The following is a 16,345-nucleotide window of genomic DNA, read 5'->3' as shown; positions in this document are numbered from 1 at the left end:
ATTTAGTGCTGACTGGAAATGGGAATTCACGTTCTGTGAGAAATTCCGAAGCTTTAAAAATGAAAACATTCATTCTGAAACATAACAAAAGATCAAATTTCCCACAAAATGGGAATTCTGAAATTTTGTTTAGAAAAAGTCAAAATGACAATTTGATTTGACCTTTTTTGAAAAGTTTCTTAAGATGAAGGGAGGCTGGGCTTATGTGGCATAGGAGCCCTTGTTCCTGGGTAACTCTTTCCTGTTGTGGAGCTGGGAACAGTTTTCTCAACAGAAAATCTAAATTTTTCTGCAAAATTGAAATCTTCTGTGAAAGATTTAGTTTTTGTGTAAAGTGAATTCTCTGTCAGAAAATCATTCCAATGGAAAATTCTCAATCAACTTCAATCAGATTTTCACCTTATATATGTTTCACTGAGATAGTACAAATAAAAGGCCAGATCTTGCATTCTTCATTCACAGACAGAACTCCCACTAACTGAATTGGGAGTGCTGTCTGAGTGAATAAGGCCTGCAGAATTGGGCTTTTGGTTAGAAGAAATAATGAAGCTATCCTGGGGTGTTAGTTTATGATATAGGAGTTCTTAAAGGGCTTTTCCTACTTCTTTTGCAGGTGAAAGTTTGGAACACCAGCAGCAGCTTCTGCTTTGTCACTTTTACAGAGCATACCAGCAGCATCTCTGCTGTAACTTTTACTTCCACCGGTTATGTCATTCTGAGTGCTTCCCTTGATGGAACAGTGCGAGCCTTTGATCTTCACAGGTAAATCCTCTGTGCATCACCCAGTTTTGTCTACAAGGTTATCAGGGATACAAAGAAAACGATTATTTCCGTAGGCTATGTCAACACTAGAAATATAACAGCAGTACAGCTGCAGCTGTGCTGCTGTGGCGCGGCAGTGTGGACACTTACTACAGTGACAGAAGGGGCTCTCTCAGAGAGGTAGTAGCTAGGTTGACAGAAGAATTCTTCCGTCATCCTAATGGCATCTACCCCAGGGCTTAGGTCAACTTAACTACATCGTACAGGGTATGAAACAGCCCTGAATGATGTAATTAAGCTGATCTAACTCTGTAGTGTGGACCAGTCCTTAGTTATTCCTGCACTATTTATAGAAATCCACCAGGACCAAGGAGCAGCAAGGAGCAGGGAGAGGTGGTGGAGTGATGTAGCAAGACATGGACCTATAAAACTTCCATATTCTGGACATATAACTTATGCTAAAATCTCTTCCAGAATTTCCACTTCGCAATCATGGGCTGTTAATCTTTTATCTTTGTGCCTCAAAGCACCGTGCTGTGCATAAGCGACTCTGTCTCTGAGACTGGATCTATGTGCAATGGTTTAGCCATCACAATTGTTACCTAGAGGCTGTGACAGTTCAGTAAGAGAATCCTTGGTATCTGGCTCCAAAAGTCAGTTAACTAAGCACGTGCCTTTAATCAAAGGCACATCTCCACTAGCTCACTCAGAAAAGGAAAGTAATAAACCAAATGGGCATGTCTGTTGAAGATCATTCAGCAGAAGATGTGCGTATAGATACACATGAGCTGCTCCATCATTCACATAATAGACAGACATAAATATATTTTAAAAAGGAAAAAGCATCTTCAAACAGGAACAAGAATATTTTTGGATGTTAAAAATAGCATCTTCACAAATTGCCCAGCTTCTGCAGGATAGGAGTCTCTGAGTCTATACTGAACTCATGCATATGAGCAAGTCAGACCTAACTCCACTGTCTGAACAAAAATGTCCTTTTTGGATGTCTATTTTAATTTCTGTGTGTAGTAGCTTTGCAAAGTATACTCCAGATTTAAATGTTTACACTCCTTGGTTTAAAATTATATTCTTAAAAAAATATAAACTGAAATATTTTAATTGATGTAGCATATTCTTAATGCTTTTTTAATTGTTTAGACATACATAAAATGTATTTTTTAAATCATGTTTGCATATTGTTTACAACAGATACCGCAATTTCCGCACCTTCACTTCTCCACGACCAGCCCAGTTCTCTTGCTTAGCAGTAGACTCCAGTGGTGAGATTGTTTCAGCTGGTTCCCAAGACGCCTTTGACATATTTGTCTGGTCAATGCAGAGTGGCAGACTGTTAGATGTAAGGAACTGAGATTGTTTTAGAACTCTCACAATTAACATAGAAAGCATTATGGTTGTGTTAAATATCTTTTGGATTAATCGATTCTGTGTGAGGCTTATAATTTAGTGTTAATTGTGTTGTGGAGGAGATGCAGCTATAACTATAAAGTTTAAACCCACATTAGCCTCCCCTGAGGCAATCTATAACTTGGTATCCATGGACCATGCTACCATTGTGTCTGTGGGGAAAGGGTTAGTTTTCACGTTCTTGAGTGGCTGACTGAGACCCCCTAGGAAAAGCAACCTAGGAAAAGGCCACTTGACCTTTCTGGATGCTGGGTGAGCACAACTAATGCATAAATGGCTTCTCATTGAAAGGAAAGAGGAAAGGTGTATATAGTCAGAAAGAGGGCTGAGAGACTGACTACATTAAAGTATGCCACCTCGCACAGGGATAGACTCAGCACAGCACTAGCAGTTGAGAAACCCTCTCCTCTGCATCCCCACCATCACCTCTTGGGACAAGGACTCAGCCTATGTTGTCCACTTCGTGTGATGTAGAAGTTATAGGGAGAATCTCCTGACTAGAATAAAGCCTGAGGATGTTCTTGCTACAGTGCAGAGCTGGACCATGTTCTGCTCAGTGGCAGGTTGGGAGCAATACAATTGAAGAAGCTTGTGGTTTTCATGAAAGAGTTTGGTGTTAAATTCCCCGTGCTCCACTGCTGTGTCTTAAAAATGATCACCACCTCCACGCCTTCCACTTGCTTACTGGACAAGGGAATGGCCACGCCTTAGACATCCACACTAATGTGAAAGCTAACTAGGTGAAAAACCCCGGTTGACAGATTGCAGAATAGCTTGTTGAGTGCAAGTCAGTAATGATATCTGATTAATTTTATTGGAGGAGAAGTGTGTGAAAGTCCTCTACTCCAATATTGTCTCTTTTTCAAACACCTCTGTTTCTGCAGTTGGAGATTTAAAAAAAGTTAAATGAATTTCCTTTCCTAACTATTTTCTTCCTCCATTAGGTCTTATCAGGCCATGAAGGCCCCATCAGTAGCGTGTGTTTTAACCCAATGAAGAGTATCTTAGCTAGTGCCTCTTGGGATAAAACAGTCAGACTCTGGGATATGTTTGATAGCTGGAGAACCACGGAGACACTAACACTGAACTCAGATGGTAAATTTAATTTCCTTCTAGCTAATATGTCATATAGAGGCAGCTATGCATGAACTGTGTTATTCCATCAAAAATATATTGAGAGTATCTGTAGTTGATGAGTTCAGTTGGTCAGCATTTTATTTGCCTATCTCAACCTGTAGTTTTCATTGCTGCTGTTTCACAGTATTTGGAAGCAGTCAATTGCTCAAAAAGCCTTTGGTGCTAGCTACCAGGTTTTTAGTCAGCTTAGCATTGTGTTTTGTTATAAAAATGTGAATGTACCCTCTTATTCTAAATCTCGCTTATTGGAGTCCAGAAAAATGTGTTAAGACTGGATTACATTTTTATTCATCAACCAAATTCTCTGCAGTTCTTGCTGTTGCTTTCCGCCCTGATGGCAATGAGCTTGCGATTGCTGCCCTGGATGGACAGATAACTTTCTGGGATCATGAAAATGCAGTGCAGATTGGATCAATTGAAGGAAGACATGACCTTCAGATGGGAAGAAAAGAGTTAGACAAAATAACAGCCAAACAAGCTGCTAAGGCAAAGTATGTAAATATTGACTGCTCATTTGCCCCTGTGAATTTTCTTCTTACCTTTATATGTGAGGGTTTGAGAATGTAGCTGACATCTGAATATCTTGATTCTGAGATTGGGGTATGTCTACACTGACAGTGGCAAAGTCGCCGTCATCGGATCGACTTATATGGATCGACTGAGTGGTCAGTGTAGACTTGCTCAGTCGATCAGGAAGTCGACACAGTAAATCCACCCTCTCAAGTGGCGTAGCGCTGCATCGGTGGGAATGCGGTTCCCGTCAGTGCAGTGCAGTGAAGACAGCACACAGAAGGGGGGAAGCACAGCAGTCAACGGGAGTTACGCAAGCTACTCTGCGTAACTCCGGTCGACTGACGCCGTATCGCCTGATAAGTGTAGACCCAGGGCTCAGTTTTAATAACATGAATATCTTCTGAGTCAACATGCTGTCCACTAACTGCAGACCTTCCTTTTTCCCTGGTACCTTCATCATAGGTCAGTGTCACTCACATCAAATCCTGAACCTCTGTTCTTTCTCCTAACCTTGATGTATTTATATCATATTAAATCTTTCATGTCATGCTGTGCATCGTTTAACAGTGACAGTAACAGGCATACACAATTATAATTTATATGTAGAAGATGATTCATTGCAGAAAATGTAATGAGATATCCTGCTGGTTTTATTATCCAGGCAGTATGCATTTTTTTTCAATGAATTAATAGGGCTGTCAAATGATTTTAAAAAAATCTCAATTAATCGCAAGATAAAAAAAAATCTCAGTTAATTGTAGTTTTATCTGCACTGTTAAACACTAATAGTATACCAAATTAAATTTATTATAAATATTTTGGATGTTTTTCTACGTTTTCAAGTATATTGATTTCAATTACAACACAATACAAAATGTACAGTGCTCACTTTATATTATTTTTATTACAAATATTTGCACTGTAAAAGGATAAATAAAAGAAATAGTATTTTCATTTCACCTCATACAAGTACTGTAATGCAATCTTTTTATTGTGAAAGTGCAACTTACCCATTCAAAATTATTATATTTTTTTTACATAACTGCACTCAAAAATAAAACAATGTAAAACTTTAGAATCTACAAATCCACTCAGTACTGTTTCTTCAGCCAATCGTTAAGACAAACAAGTTTGTTTACATTTATGGGCGATAATGCTTTCCGCTTCTTATTTACATGTTATCTGAAAGTGAAAACAGGCGTTTGCATGGCACTGTTGTAGCTGGCATTACAAGCTATTTACATGCTGGATATACTAAACATTCGTATTCCCCCTTCATGCTTTGACTTGTAGATTGCATTATCTTTTTTTATCTTTTGTATAGTGCAAATATTTGTAAAAAAACTAATAATATAAAATGAGCACTGTACAGTTCGTAGTCTGTGCTGTAATTGAAATCAGTATAGTTGAAAGTCAGTTTGTTTTGTGTTAATTGCTTGAGTTATCTGCAATCGACAGCCCTGATTAATAGCAATCAACTCAAAAAATTACACAAACAATGAGCACACCTGGTATTAGAATGCCTCTGATAAGAAATCTTTCCTCCTGTCCCCTCACCCAAAAAAATTGAGGCAACGGCTTTTTGAAAAATGTATAACTTTCAGTTGTGAACACCAGTCAGCTGCTGTCTTCAAAACAGAGCTCATCATTTAATACTAATTTTTTTCTAGCTTTTCTGAATCATCTTAATTCCAGAAAAGACATGTATGAAGACCTTTGGGAAGAAAGTAAACCTTTTGTAGTGGATTATTTGTCTCAGACCTGGCTTTACTGCTCACTTATATTGATGCACATCCATCCAGTAAACCTAGTTGCAGGACTATATAGTACTGATAGGGTGTTCGTTAAGCAGAGGCTGGTTTGTCTTTTCTGTAAAGGAGGTTTAAGCCCAGAGGGATTGTGAAATTGCATGTCTGAGAGGAAAGAAAGGTGTGCTTGATGGAAAAGCCTGGGAGAATTGTTTTGCTGTTGAGGTGACATGGTTGTAATACAAGTGGAGTAGTAATAAGAATATTTAGCATTTTACGTCTTCAAAACCCTGTACAAATATTAAATAATCCTCACAACACCCTGTAAGGTAGGGAAGTACACCAACAAAGCTGTTGAAGTCTACATTTGATAATTCACAGTAAAGAATTTGAGAAGTATTCAGTCATGGCAAAACAATTCTGTACATTAAATATGTATTTACTCAGGAAGATTAAATTAGAAAAGGTTTTCTTTTATTCAGATAGCAACTTTGGTTCATTGTCTTTACATTATATTGGTGTTGGATGTATGTTCAAAGCTCAGAGGTAGGGGGTGAAATTATGCATTATATATTTTTTCAGATCTTTCACTACTCTGTGTTATTCAGCTGATGGCCAGTCTATTCTGGCAGGTGGATTATCAAAGTTTGTCTGTATTTATCATGTGAAGGAACAGATTCTTATGAAGAAATTTGAAATCTCATGTAATCTTTCCTTAGATGCAATGGAGGTAAGTGACTATTTCAGTTTGTTTTGTTTGATTTTTTTTAAGTGGGAGTTCATTTTGTTGGTATTGGGTAGGAGACAATCACAGGTGAAACCACCAAAAGAGATAAGACGATCGCTTAACTACTGAATTGCAAGAATCCCAAAAGCAGCCAGATTGCTTGATCTTGAAAGTGTAGCTGTCTTGACCATGAATTATAGTAAAGTCAACTTGAAGTTATATTGCATTTCAAGAATGTGAGATTTTAAAATTACTGACAATCTTGTACTGAATAATTTTCTTTGTGCACAACACACTTGTGCCAAAGAATGGATGCAAAACGGGGGGATGACACAACAATTAGAATTATTAACATAATCTGACAGTATCACCAAATGTAAACATTTTGAGTTCATTTAAAAGTAACTGTTGCAATATCTTTCACTCTTCCCATCTTGCTAGAAGCTCTTAGAGCTGGTCTACACTACAGAGTTTTGTTGACAAAAATCAGCTTTTGGCAACAAAGCAGTGGGGGTAGTACACACCACAGTGCCCCTGCCGACACAACTCCCCTGCTTTGGTGACAAAATAAAACCACCGCGATGAGAGGCGTAGAGCTTTTTGCAGCAAAGTTATAGTGACAAAAGGGTCAGTGCAGACGCTGTGTGTCATCACTGGGCTCCAGGAGCTATCTCACAATACCCACCCTGACCGCTCTGCTCACTGGTTTGAACTCTGCTGGACTGCCCTGCATTCCAGCTATGCAGGCATGTACCCCTCCCCTTCCAAAGCCCCAGGAAGGTTTGAAATGGCTCAGCTCCGTGGAGAGCTCACACAGCTACTGCCCAGCTGAGCATGCCGGCTCCCGGCAGCAAACGGGCTCCTGCCTGGACTGGATCATTCTTCCGGGTCTGTGGGGAGACGAGGCTTTGGGAGAACTCAGAGGGAATCAATCCTGCTCTCGCACAGCCGGCATGCCGGCAGCATGGGGGAAGGAGAGAAACTCCTGATGTGCTTTGCAGAGCCAGGGAGGGAGGTGCGGGCTGATGTCAGGATGTCTCCCTCCCCCCACGGTGTACAGGTTGCCACTGAGCTGCAGTGGGGAGGACAGAGGGGCACCAGCTGTCTGCAGAGACAGCATGTGGACATTCACTGTCCCCCCCAACACACACACACACACACACACACATGCACTCCCTGTCTCTCACACTCCACCCCCACCCCACTCCCAATCTCCCCACCTCACTTCTCTGGGCTTCTTGTGCTTGTGTTCAGCAATGGCAGTTTGGCTGACAGGGCCGTTGAACAGCAGCTGTCAATACAGTAGGTTACCCATGGAACGATGGGATTCAGAAACCTCCATCATGTGATGCTGTGCCTGCCCCAGGAGGCATTGCAGACCCTTCCCAAAGCATCCTGCCGTGCAGTTGCACAGTGGGATAGTTACCTACAGTGCACTACTCCCTGTGTCGATGCAAGAGCTAATAGTGTGACTGCACTCCACTGACAGAAAGAGCATAGTGAGGACATGCAACAGCGGTTAAATTACAGCAGTGGCTGTACGCTGGCATAACTTGTGTCGACAAAACACTGTAGTGTAGACAAGGCCTCAGGTTCCTACTTCTCATTCTCCTTACCTTGAATTGTCATGACCACTCTCTGAGGAGTGCTGACCTGGACTTCCTTTGAAACCCATGAATGACCAGTCCGAAATCAAGTGGAGGTTGTTGTAAAGTAACCTGAGGGGCACTCCCTCCCTCACCAATGACTGAGCATTGGCCCCACAGTACTGCAGTTTCTTCCAGGAGATGGAGGAGACTCTTGAATGAAAGTACAAAGCAATAACCGTTAAGCAACCAGGCTATCCCATTAAATGTTTGGGAATTATTCAGTTAATCCTGATCAGAACTCTCTCTATATACATGTATTCTTCCGAGACAGAGAAGCATGTTATGTTGGAGAGGAGAAGCATTGAGGCAAATGGAATATGAATATTTTTCAGGAATACTTGGATCGTAGGAAAATGACTGAATTTGGCAGCATGGCGCTGATTGACGATGGGGCTGGGGATGAGGATGGTGTTGCCATTGCTCTTCCTGGTGTAAAGAGAGGTAAGTTCAGTTCTTGACCCCGCAGTCGGTAACACTGCTTTTTGCCCTTAGGTCGGCGGGTCAAAAAACCTTCCACCCTGGGTCAATGTGGGATGGAAAAGGGGTGATGGTCACCACCCTGCCAAAATTGTTAAAGCTAGTTTGAAAACATTGTGCAGATGTAGTGATCTGTGACATGTTGAATACTTTCTCATAGAGGTAACAGATATACTGTGGCCCAGTGGGTAGGGCATAGGGCTAGGACTCAGACTTGAGTTCAGTTCCTGGCTCTGCCGCTGATGTTTTATGACCTTGGGCAAGTCATTTTACTTCCTCTATTTTCCCTTCTACACTTTCTGTCTTGTGACTGGAAGCTCTTTGGGGCAGGGACTCTCTCTGTGTGAGTGAGGGTGGAGCGCCTAGCCACAACAGGACCCCGTTCTCAATTGAGGCTACTGGATACCATTGTAATACAAGATGATTGATTATATTTGAGTGTGTGAGGAACATTGTTTCCAAAGTAGTACATGGCACATTGCTGTTGCTTTCATTTTAGATCAGAATAACAGGATAAGAAAAATAGCAAAGAAACCTATGTTACTTCTGAGCTGAAAGCAAATCTGACTCTCTCTCATGATATTTTTAAGTGATCTGTTGATATCTGTGACCTTAGCAATATCTTCATGCTGTCATACCACTAACTCTGAACCTGTCACACAATGGTTCAGCATTTTTTGTCAGACTTGTTTCTGCTGATTCGGTGATGGTAACTCCAGGGTTTGGGTTCATATCCACAGTGTGAATATTTAGGTGGATGTGTTGATGACTTGCTTCTAATTTCTTGTTTTAGGGGACATGAGTTCTCGGCACTTTAAACCAGAGATAAGAGTGACATGCCTCCGTTTCTCTCCTACTGGTAGGTGTTAACAGTAAATGTAGTTTATCAGTAATGTTGAGTATCCCTCGCCCCAAACACACAACCTGCAGAAGGACTGAGCAGTGGGTGAGAACTAATAGATGTGAGCCTCTGATTTCTAAGTCATTAATTCAGATTCACCCCAGACATAAAGACGTTGCCACGTAGTGGCTGTCCGAATGAGTTTGTGGCCTCAGTCCAGTTACAGAAACCACCTAGCAAAAACCACTGTTGTTAATATTATCACTTATTGGCACCCTCTGCAGAGGAGCTGGTTTCTTGTCCTTAGAGGTGATCCCTCCAGAACATGTTACAGCGATGTATATTGGGCTTGTTGTTACTTGTGTTATTTCTTTATTCTTGATAATCAGAAGATTTAAGTTCATAGTGCTGTCAAGCTGGCACCTTTCACAGACAGTCATTGATCAATAAAAGCATGTATAGTAGTGGAGGGACCACCTTTTCCCAAATCACTTCAGGCAAGCATGGGAAGCTGTCTTCTCATTCATTACTATTCCCCAGGAAAAAAACAAGTGTGTTGTGTTTAAATATCAACTGCCGCTTCTCTTTTAGGACGAAGCTGGGCAGCGACCACCACAGAAGGCCTTCTCATCTACTCACTAGACTCCGGACTGATCTTTGATCCATTTGAACTGGACATTGACATCACACCTAGCAGTGTGCACAAAGTGCTGCGTCAGAAGGAGTACACCATGGCCATCATCATGGCCTTCCGACTGAATGAGAAGAAATTAATTCAGGAGGTCATAGAGACTGTACCGTGTAATGAAGGTAAATGGGATTCCCCTAAAGTTTACTTGATCTAATTTTACTTCCAGATGTGTAACCCCTTCTTTTGAGCTGAAGTCTGAGGGCAGAGTGTAACCCTTAAACTTCATTTTATTACCAAACATTTTATTATTAACAGTGCATGTTTATGGAAGGTTGTGTTATACAGGACACTAGTCCTTTCTACTTTGGTACTGATATGTCTAAAGACTGAGAGTCAAGAAATCTGGTTTCTGTTTCCTCTCTGCCAGTCTCTTTTTTGACCATGCACAACTCACTTAACCTCCTCTCTGTTCCTCAGGTTTAGATCTGTAAAATGGGGATAATGTTCACATCACAGGGCTTATGTGTGGCTTAATTCATGGATCACAAAATACTTTGACTTTTGGATAGAAAGGGCTGTAGAAGTAATTGTTCTTATTTTGTATAATTAATAAAAATGCACATTTCACTATTATACCGTACACTGCATACATAAATAATCACTTATTTAAGGCCATAATTTCCCTCCCCCAAAGAGCTTAAAATCTAACTACACCAACATAGGAACAGGAGACTGAACGTGTTCAAATAAAAATGTCATAAAGTAAATAAATCTTATGTTCTGGTATTTTTTATTAGCGAATGAGCTAGGGCCAGGGCGGGAAGACTAGCACACAGGAGCAGAAGTCAGTGGTCAAAAGATACAGATTTCTTTGAGTTGGAGTAGGAGGGTGCATGCTTGGCATGCAAGGAAAGTGATGTTTTTCCAGGTGGGGGTGGGTACCACCTAGAAAAAGGCATAAAGGCAAGAATGGGTGGAGAAGATCAAGGAAGCGATAGGAATGAGCAGGATGTGGCATTGGTATGGCTAGTGATCAGAGATGTAGGCAGGAGGCAAAGTCTTAGGGCTGGGGAGGAGTTGTTGAAATTTCAGGTAAAAAGATACATGGTATAGGAAAGGGACTTGAAGCAGGCAGTAGAGGAGGAATATGGTAGTGGTGGTAGAAGAGGAGGGCTATTTTAGCTGTTTAATATTGGATAGAGGGGAGACTCAGGGAGGCTGAAGCAAATCCAAGCTAGGTGAGAGAGACCCATGCTGTGAACCAGAGTTTTGGCTGTAGGGACTGAGAGGAATGGGAGGATTTTAGAATTGTTATAATTAAGTCATGGAACTCATTGCAGTGAGGTATCAGAGTCCTAGGGTTTGTGGGGATTCAAAAAGGGTTAGCCATTTATAAGGACAATGAGAAAATTCAGAGTAACATTAGATTGGACTTTTATTTGAAAGGGTTATAAATAAGGCTACGATTTTGGCATGGGTATTTTTATTAAAAGTCACAGACAGGATTTGTGCAATAAACAATAAGTCACGGCAATGTACACAGAGTAATGCAGTAGTGAAGTCCATGCCTTGCTGCCCACGGCTGAAGTTGAAGAACACACAGACATCTCTTAAAATCACGAAATCTGTGACCTATGTGACAGAATTGTAGCCTTAGTTATAAATCCTCATACTTCAGGGTGTTGTCATCCACTAACCAACAGGGATTAGGAAGAAACTTCCTCTGTGGGCAGGTTGTTCTAGTACCTTCCTCTGAAGCATCCTGTACTGGGCAATGTTGGGAACAGAAATACTGAATGAGATAGAGCACTGGTTTGATATGGTATGGCAGTTCCTATAAAGTGAGAAGCAGCACAATTTTGCCAGAGTCTGGATGTGCAGAGAGAGAGAAAGGGTGGAGTGAAAGGTGATGGAGAAAAGGTGAAGGCAAGTGAAGTTTTAATACCAAAAAAAACATTATAGCAGACCCTATTTTAGTTGCAGATATGAGTATCTTGCTTTTAAGTGCTGTGGAGATTGGAAAGTTCAGAGAATAGTAACTTACTTTCTGAAGGGCTGGCAAGTGATGTTCACAATGCTGACAGATTGCCTCCTTTCAGGTGATGCAGAGTAGTAGAACTGGGATAGTCTCTGAAAGGGTGTCTCCTCAGCTTTCCTTCCCTTTCCCCCCACCATTATATTCCAGTTGAAAGCTTGACATTGTTTTTTTAAACAGTTGATGTTGTCTGCTCATCGCTCCCAGAGCTGTATGTGGAAAAGGTGCTGGAGTTTCTAGCCTCTGCCTTTGAGACATCTCGTCACTTGGAATTCTATCTTACTTGGGCTCAGCGGTTGCTGATGCTATATGGACAGAAATTAAAAACAAGGTAAGTGGACTTGAAAATCAAAACACAGAAAATTAGACATTTTAAGTTAAAGTTTAAAATATTTGTGAGACAGTTGTTGGAAGCCTCTTAACTGTCTTTGAGATTCTGTATTGAAATATACAGCCCAATTAAAGTTACTTGATTATTATGACTTCCCACTGACCAATACATGCTGAAATTTGAGTATTTAGGAGACATAAAATGATTCCTGCAATAAAGTTGCAGAGGAGTCTCTCCTAGATTGTAGGTAGAACTTTGAACTTTTAGCTTTAGGTGATAAATGCATAAAGAGCTGTAAGAATACTTGTGGGAACACTGTTCTTAAGCAATTGTGTATATCTGATTAATGTAATTGAAATCTTAGCCAGTTGGGCAGTGGTTCATGTCTAAGCGTGCTGATTTTGTAGACTTTGCTTATGTTTTTTGGAATGCAGTATAATGATTTCTGTATTCTGCATTCCTGCCTAGTTCCTTTCAGACAATTAAACAAGATATGATTGTTACATCCAGCCCAGTTTTCTTTTAGAGTTTTCGGTCAATTGGAATGAGAGCACAGTACAAATGAAAAATCTGACAGTTCTTCCCAACTACTATTTAAACAGTCACCATAGACCGGGGAAGAAGCAATTACGTATTCCTTTCCTTGCTGCTGTGGGGTGAAGAATGAGTAGTTATTAAATGATGGCATAATGTGTGAGTGAATTTGAAATGGCAAAGAAGATAGAATCAATCTTCTGTTTTGTTACAAAATAGAAGTGGATAGTTTGTAAAGTCCAAGCTCCTGCCTTGCTGTCCTGGAACTTATATCTCGAGTCAACTTCATCATCATTACAGTAAACGGAATCAACTCTGAAAAGTTGCCATTTGACCTTAGAAATGGAGTGATTTCTGGGGCTGACTTCTACATTGGTGGTGAGGAGGGAGCAGCATTTGACTTGTTCAGTTGCAGCAACATAAGTGATAAATTGCATACATATTTTTATTGAGCTAAAATTGTACACAGGTTTATTGATGGACACAGCACAAAGTTACAAAGTCACTTGCTTTTATTCAGTGATATTTTAGATTTACAACCATGATACATCATAATAAGCTAACAATATAACCAATTTTTAAAATTTGAAGAATAATGTTGAAAAAGGATTCTAGGAATCCATGTATAAATATAGGCTACACAGTAAATTGCATGCTTTCTCCTTTACAGGTCAGGGAAGCTGCTGCCCATGATTCAGTTCCTTCAGAAGAGCATCCAGCGTCACTTTGAAGATGTTTCTAAACTGTACATATTGCTGTCCTTTAAATTTTTTAAAAATTGAAACCATAATCTCATGGGCAGCATGTGCATGGCACCCCCCCCCCCCTTCTGAGAGACTAGCCTTCTGCCCTGCCCTCTTCTATCCAAGGTCCCCCCCTGCTCTCGCCAGCAGGTCCTTCCCCAAACACTGGCTAGTGCCTGAAGTGACCCTGGCCAGCCAGAGGAACTCTGAGCCCACCATGACCCAGCCCCCCAGCCTCCATTACTCGCCACCCATGAGGAATGGGAAGAGGTGGGGCCACCACGGCCCACACATCTAGTGGCGGGTTGGCAGCAGCTGCACTGGGGCTTAGCTTCCCCTGGCCTATTATACCCGCCGCCCACGCATAATCTTGTACAAAAGCGTGAATGTTGGGAGGGAAAATTTGTATTAAGTTCTTGGAAGAACCTATGTTTTAATGTTTTAATGTATTTTTTTTTCCTTCCGGTGACTTGTTTTTACAGCTGTGAGTGGAATCGCTATAACATTAAATATGCTTTGGCCATTTCACAACAACGGGGCATGAAACGTCCTGCAGAAACACCAGTGAGTGAAGAGGAGTTGGAGGAATCTAACAGTGATTATCTTATGGAAGAGGCAACCACACAATCATAAGGACAACTTATTTTACTGTAATTTCTCTATTTCTTTTTGTTTCTTGGGGACCTACAGAAGCAATAATTTGTGCCAGTGTTATTCACTGAGATGAAGTGGCCCTCATAGTGGCTTATTTTGTATATGTTGTGATATAGGTTTGGAGTAATCTGCAAAGGTACAGAAGCTGGTTAAATTTAGGATCGCTGAAGTGCAGTTCATAGAGACCCTAAAATTCTTCCTCTTCCTGTTAACTGAGGGAACGAGGATGAAGCTGCTCAACTAGATTTTTATCCGTTGTTGAACTCAAACAAGAAGATACCTGTGTTCATCTGTCAAAGAAAATAGAAGCACAAATGAAAATATTGTTCTGTGCATTTATTTTTTATAAAATGTATATAAACATATAGGCAAATTAGGCAGTGGAAGTCAGGCATTGCAAGTAACCTCTGAAGCCTTTGCTGTCACAACATTTCTGTGCCTATGGATTAAACTCTTTTTTTTAGTCATTTGTGTGTGTGTGTGTCATTTTTCATTAAATATTTGGAGGGTTGTATATTGACTTCAACTTATTTTGAAATGTTATCCTAACTAGATTAATAAAACAGTAATAATAATAATTTGCTAAATTCTAAAATTATCCAAACTTTAGCTGAACGTTACCCTCCCAAAAAGGAAAAATATTTGGATAAATGTCATACCATAATGTGAACAAACATGTGAGCAAAAATTCTGTGCAGTATAGCATCTGCAAGGAATTTAATTGGTTAATGATCAAGGGTATTGCAGTAAAGATTTGTGTCCAGAAATTTCCAGCCTGCTGAATTCAACTTATACTGCTATGTAACCAAATAAGAACAGTAAATACCTGAATATTTGATTCTCTTTTTTATTTATTTATTTATTTTTTGCATGAGAGCTGTTGTGTTTTTGGTTTTTTTTAACAGTACAACCACAGTTCACTAGGCTGTCCGATTCTGCAGATTGGGGTCTTTAAATGCTTTAAATTGCTTTAAATGTGAGTCAACATGAGCACCAGTTTAATGACCTTTTTCAGATTCTGAGCATGTCTCCCATGCCAATATTTTGAAAGATCTCCGTTAGTGAAGAGTATCACACAGATTACGATTGGGTTGAATCATAAGTAGTCTATTGAATTCTGTTTAGGTGGGTTTGCTTCACACACACACCCCCCCCCCCCCACTTGGCAAAAATGTTACTGAAATCTGTTACAGAAAAAATATTCATAAAAAATGTGTGTGTGTATGTACACAAAAAATCAGTTTGTATGACTAAACTTTATAAAATAAATATTATTGTATACCCTGGTGATCAAAGTAAATAAATATACCCATATAAAACTTTTTCTGTGCTTATTCTTACAAACTACTGCTTCATTCCAGGGCACGAGTCATTTTTATTTACTTCACTGACCATGATGATAATATTTTACATTCTTCCTACATGATTGTTTATCATTGTTTAGCATTGAAAAATCATTTCACCATTACTTTTATTGTTTTTTTCATGAGTCTCCATGTCTTGCCTGTGTGGCAGGATGTCAAAAAAAAAAAGTAAGAATAATTAGAGTAAAAGAGTTGGTGATACATCAGTGGTGGCACTCTGGATTGTTTCTCCCTTTTTAAAAACCCCTTACATGATTAAGAAAAGTTCTACATGGTATCAGCCTGTGTAGCCATATGCTGCTACTGCTCTTAAGCTCATAATCCTTGCCCCATTGCTTATGGTTTCTCGTGTGTGTGTGTGTGTGTGTGTGTGTGTGTGTGTGTGTGTGTGTGTGTGTGTGTGTGTGTGTGTAAATCCACATTTATATATAATATGAGCTATATTGTTTTTAAGGTAGCCTTGATATCGCCCCTAAATTTGTGTGCCTACAGTTGTTGGAGGCACATCATGATGACCTGAAAAAACAAGGATAAAAATTTAAATGCTTTTCTTGAAGGTTTGGCCCATAAAGGTGAGACAAAGGATTACATCTGTGGAGGGCTTGCTATGTTTTTGCACTACCCATGTCAAAAACATTTACATATATACAGTCTGTGAAAATACACAGCTCATAATGAAACCAGATTTCTCTGTGGAGGTGCTGGACATAAAATGAGCTCTCGCTCATCACTCCCCGCATAGGGGTGGCACAGTCATCATTCCCTTGTTCTTCA

At 40.2% G+C, this 16,345-nt stretch overlaps 1 protein-coding gene across 1 annotated transcript in view; it reads left to right on the top strand.

Moving 5' to 3' along the window:
• Positions 1–15,516, top strand: part of PWP2 (PWP2 small subunit processome component) — a 28,427-nt gene extending 12,911 nt beyond the window's left edge. Inside the window, exons 11-21 of the mRNA XM_067545166.1 lie at positions 614–762; positions 1,972–2,119; positions 3,132–3,282; positions 3,635–3,815; positions 6,168–6,315; positions 8,294–8,402; positions 9,232–9,297; positions 9,871–10,089; positions 12,126–12,276; positions 13,481–13,555; positions 14,036–15,516. Coding sequence (XP_067401267.1) covers positions 614–762; positions 1,972–2,119; positions 3,132–3,282; positions 3,635–3,815; positions 6,168–6,315; positions 8,294–8,402; positions 9,232–9,297; positions 9,871–10,089; positions 12,126–12,276; positions 13,481–13,555; positions 14,036–14,186 — 1,548 coding nt within the window. The 3' untranslated portion in view covers positions 14,187–15,516. The remainder of the gene's footprint in view (positions 1–613; positions 763–1,971; positions 2,120–3,131; positions 3,283–3,634; positions 3,816–6,167; positions 6,316–8,293; positions 8,403–9,231; positions 9,298–9,870; positions 10,090–12,125; positions 12,277–13,480; positions 13,556–14,035) is intronic.
• The last annotated feature ends 829 nt before the right edge of the window (positions 15,517–16,345 follow it).

This window comes from Emydura macquarii, unplaced genomic scaffold (assembly GCF_026122565.2).
Source record: "Emydura macquarii macquarii isolate MOO-44397 ecotype Brisbane River unplaced genomic scaffold, CSIRO-AGI_Emac_v2 contig_1043, whole genome shotgun sequence".
In the NCBI taxonomy this organism is placed as follows: domain Eukaryota; kingdom Metazoa; phylum Chordata; order Testudines; family Chelidae; genus Emydura; species Emydura macquarii.
The sequence above is the reverse complement of the archived record's forward strand: the minus strand, read 5'-3'. Positions and strand labels throughout refer to the sequence as shown.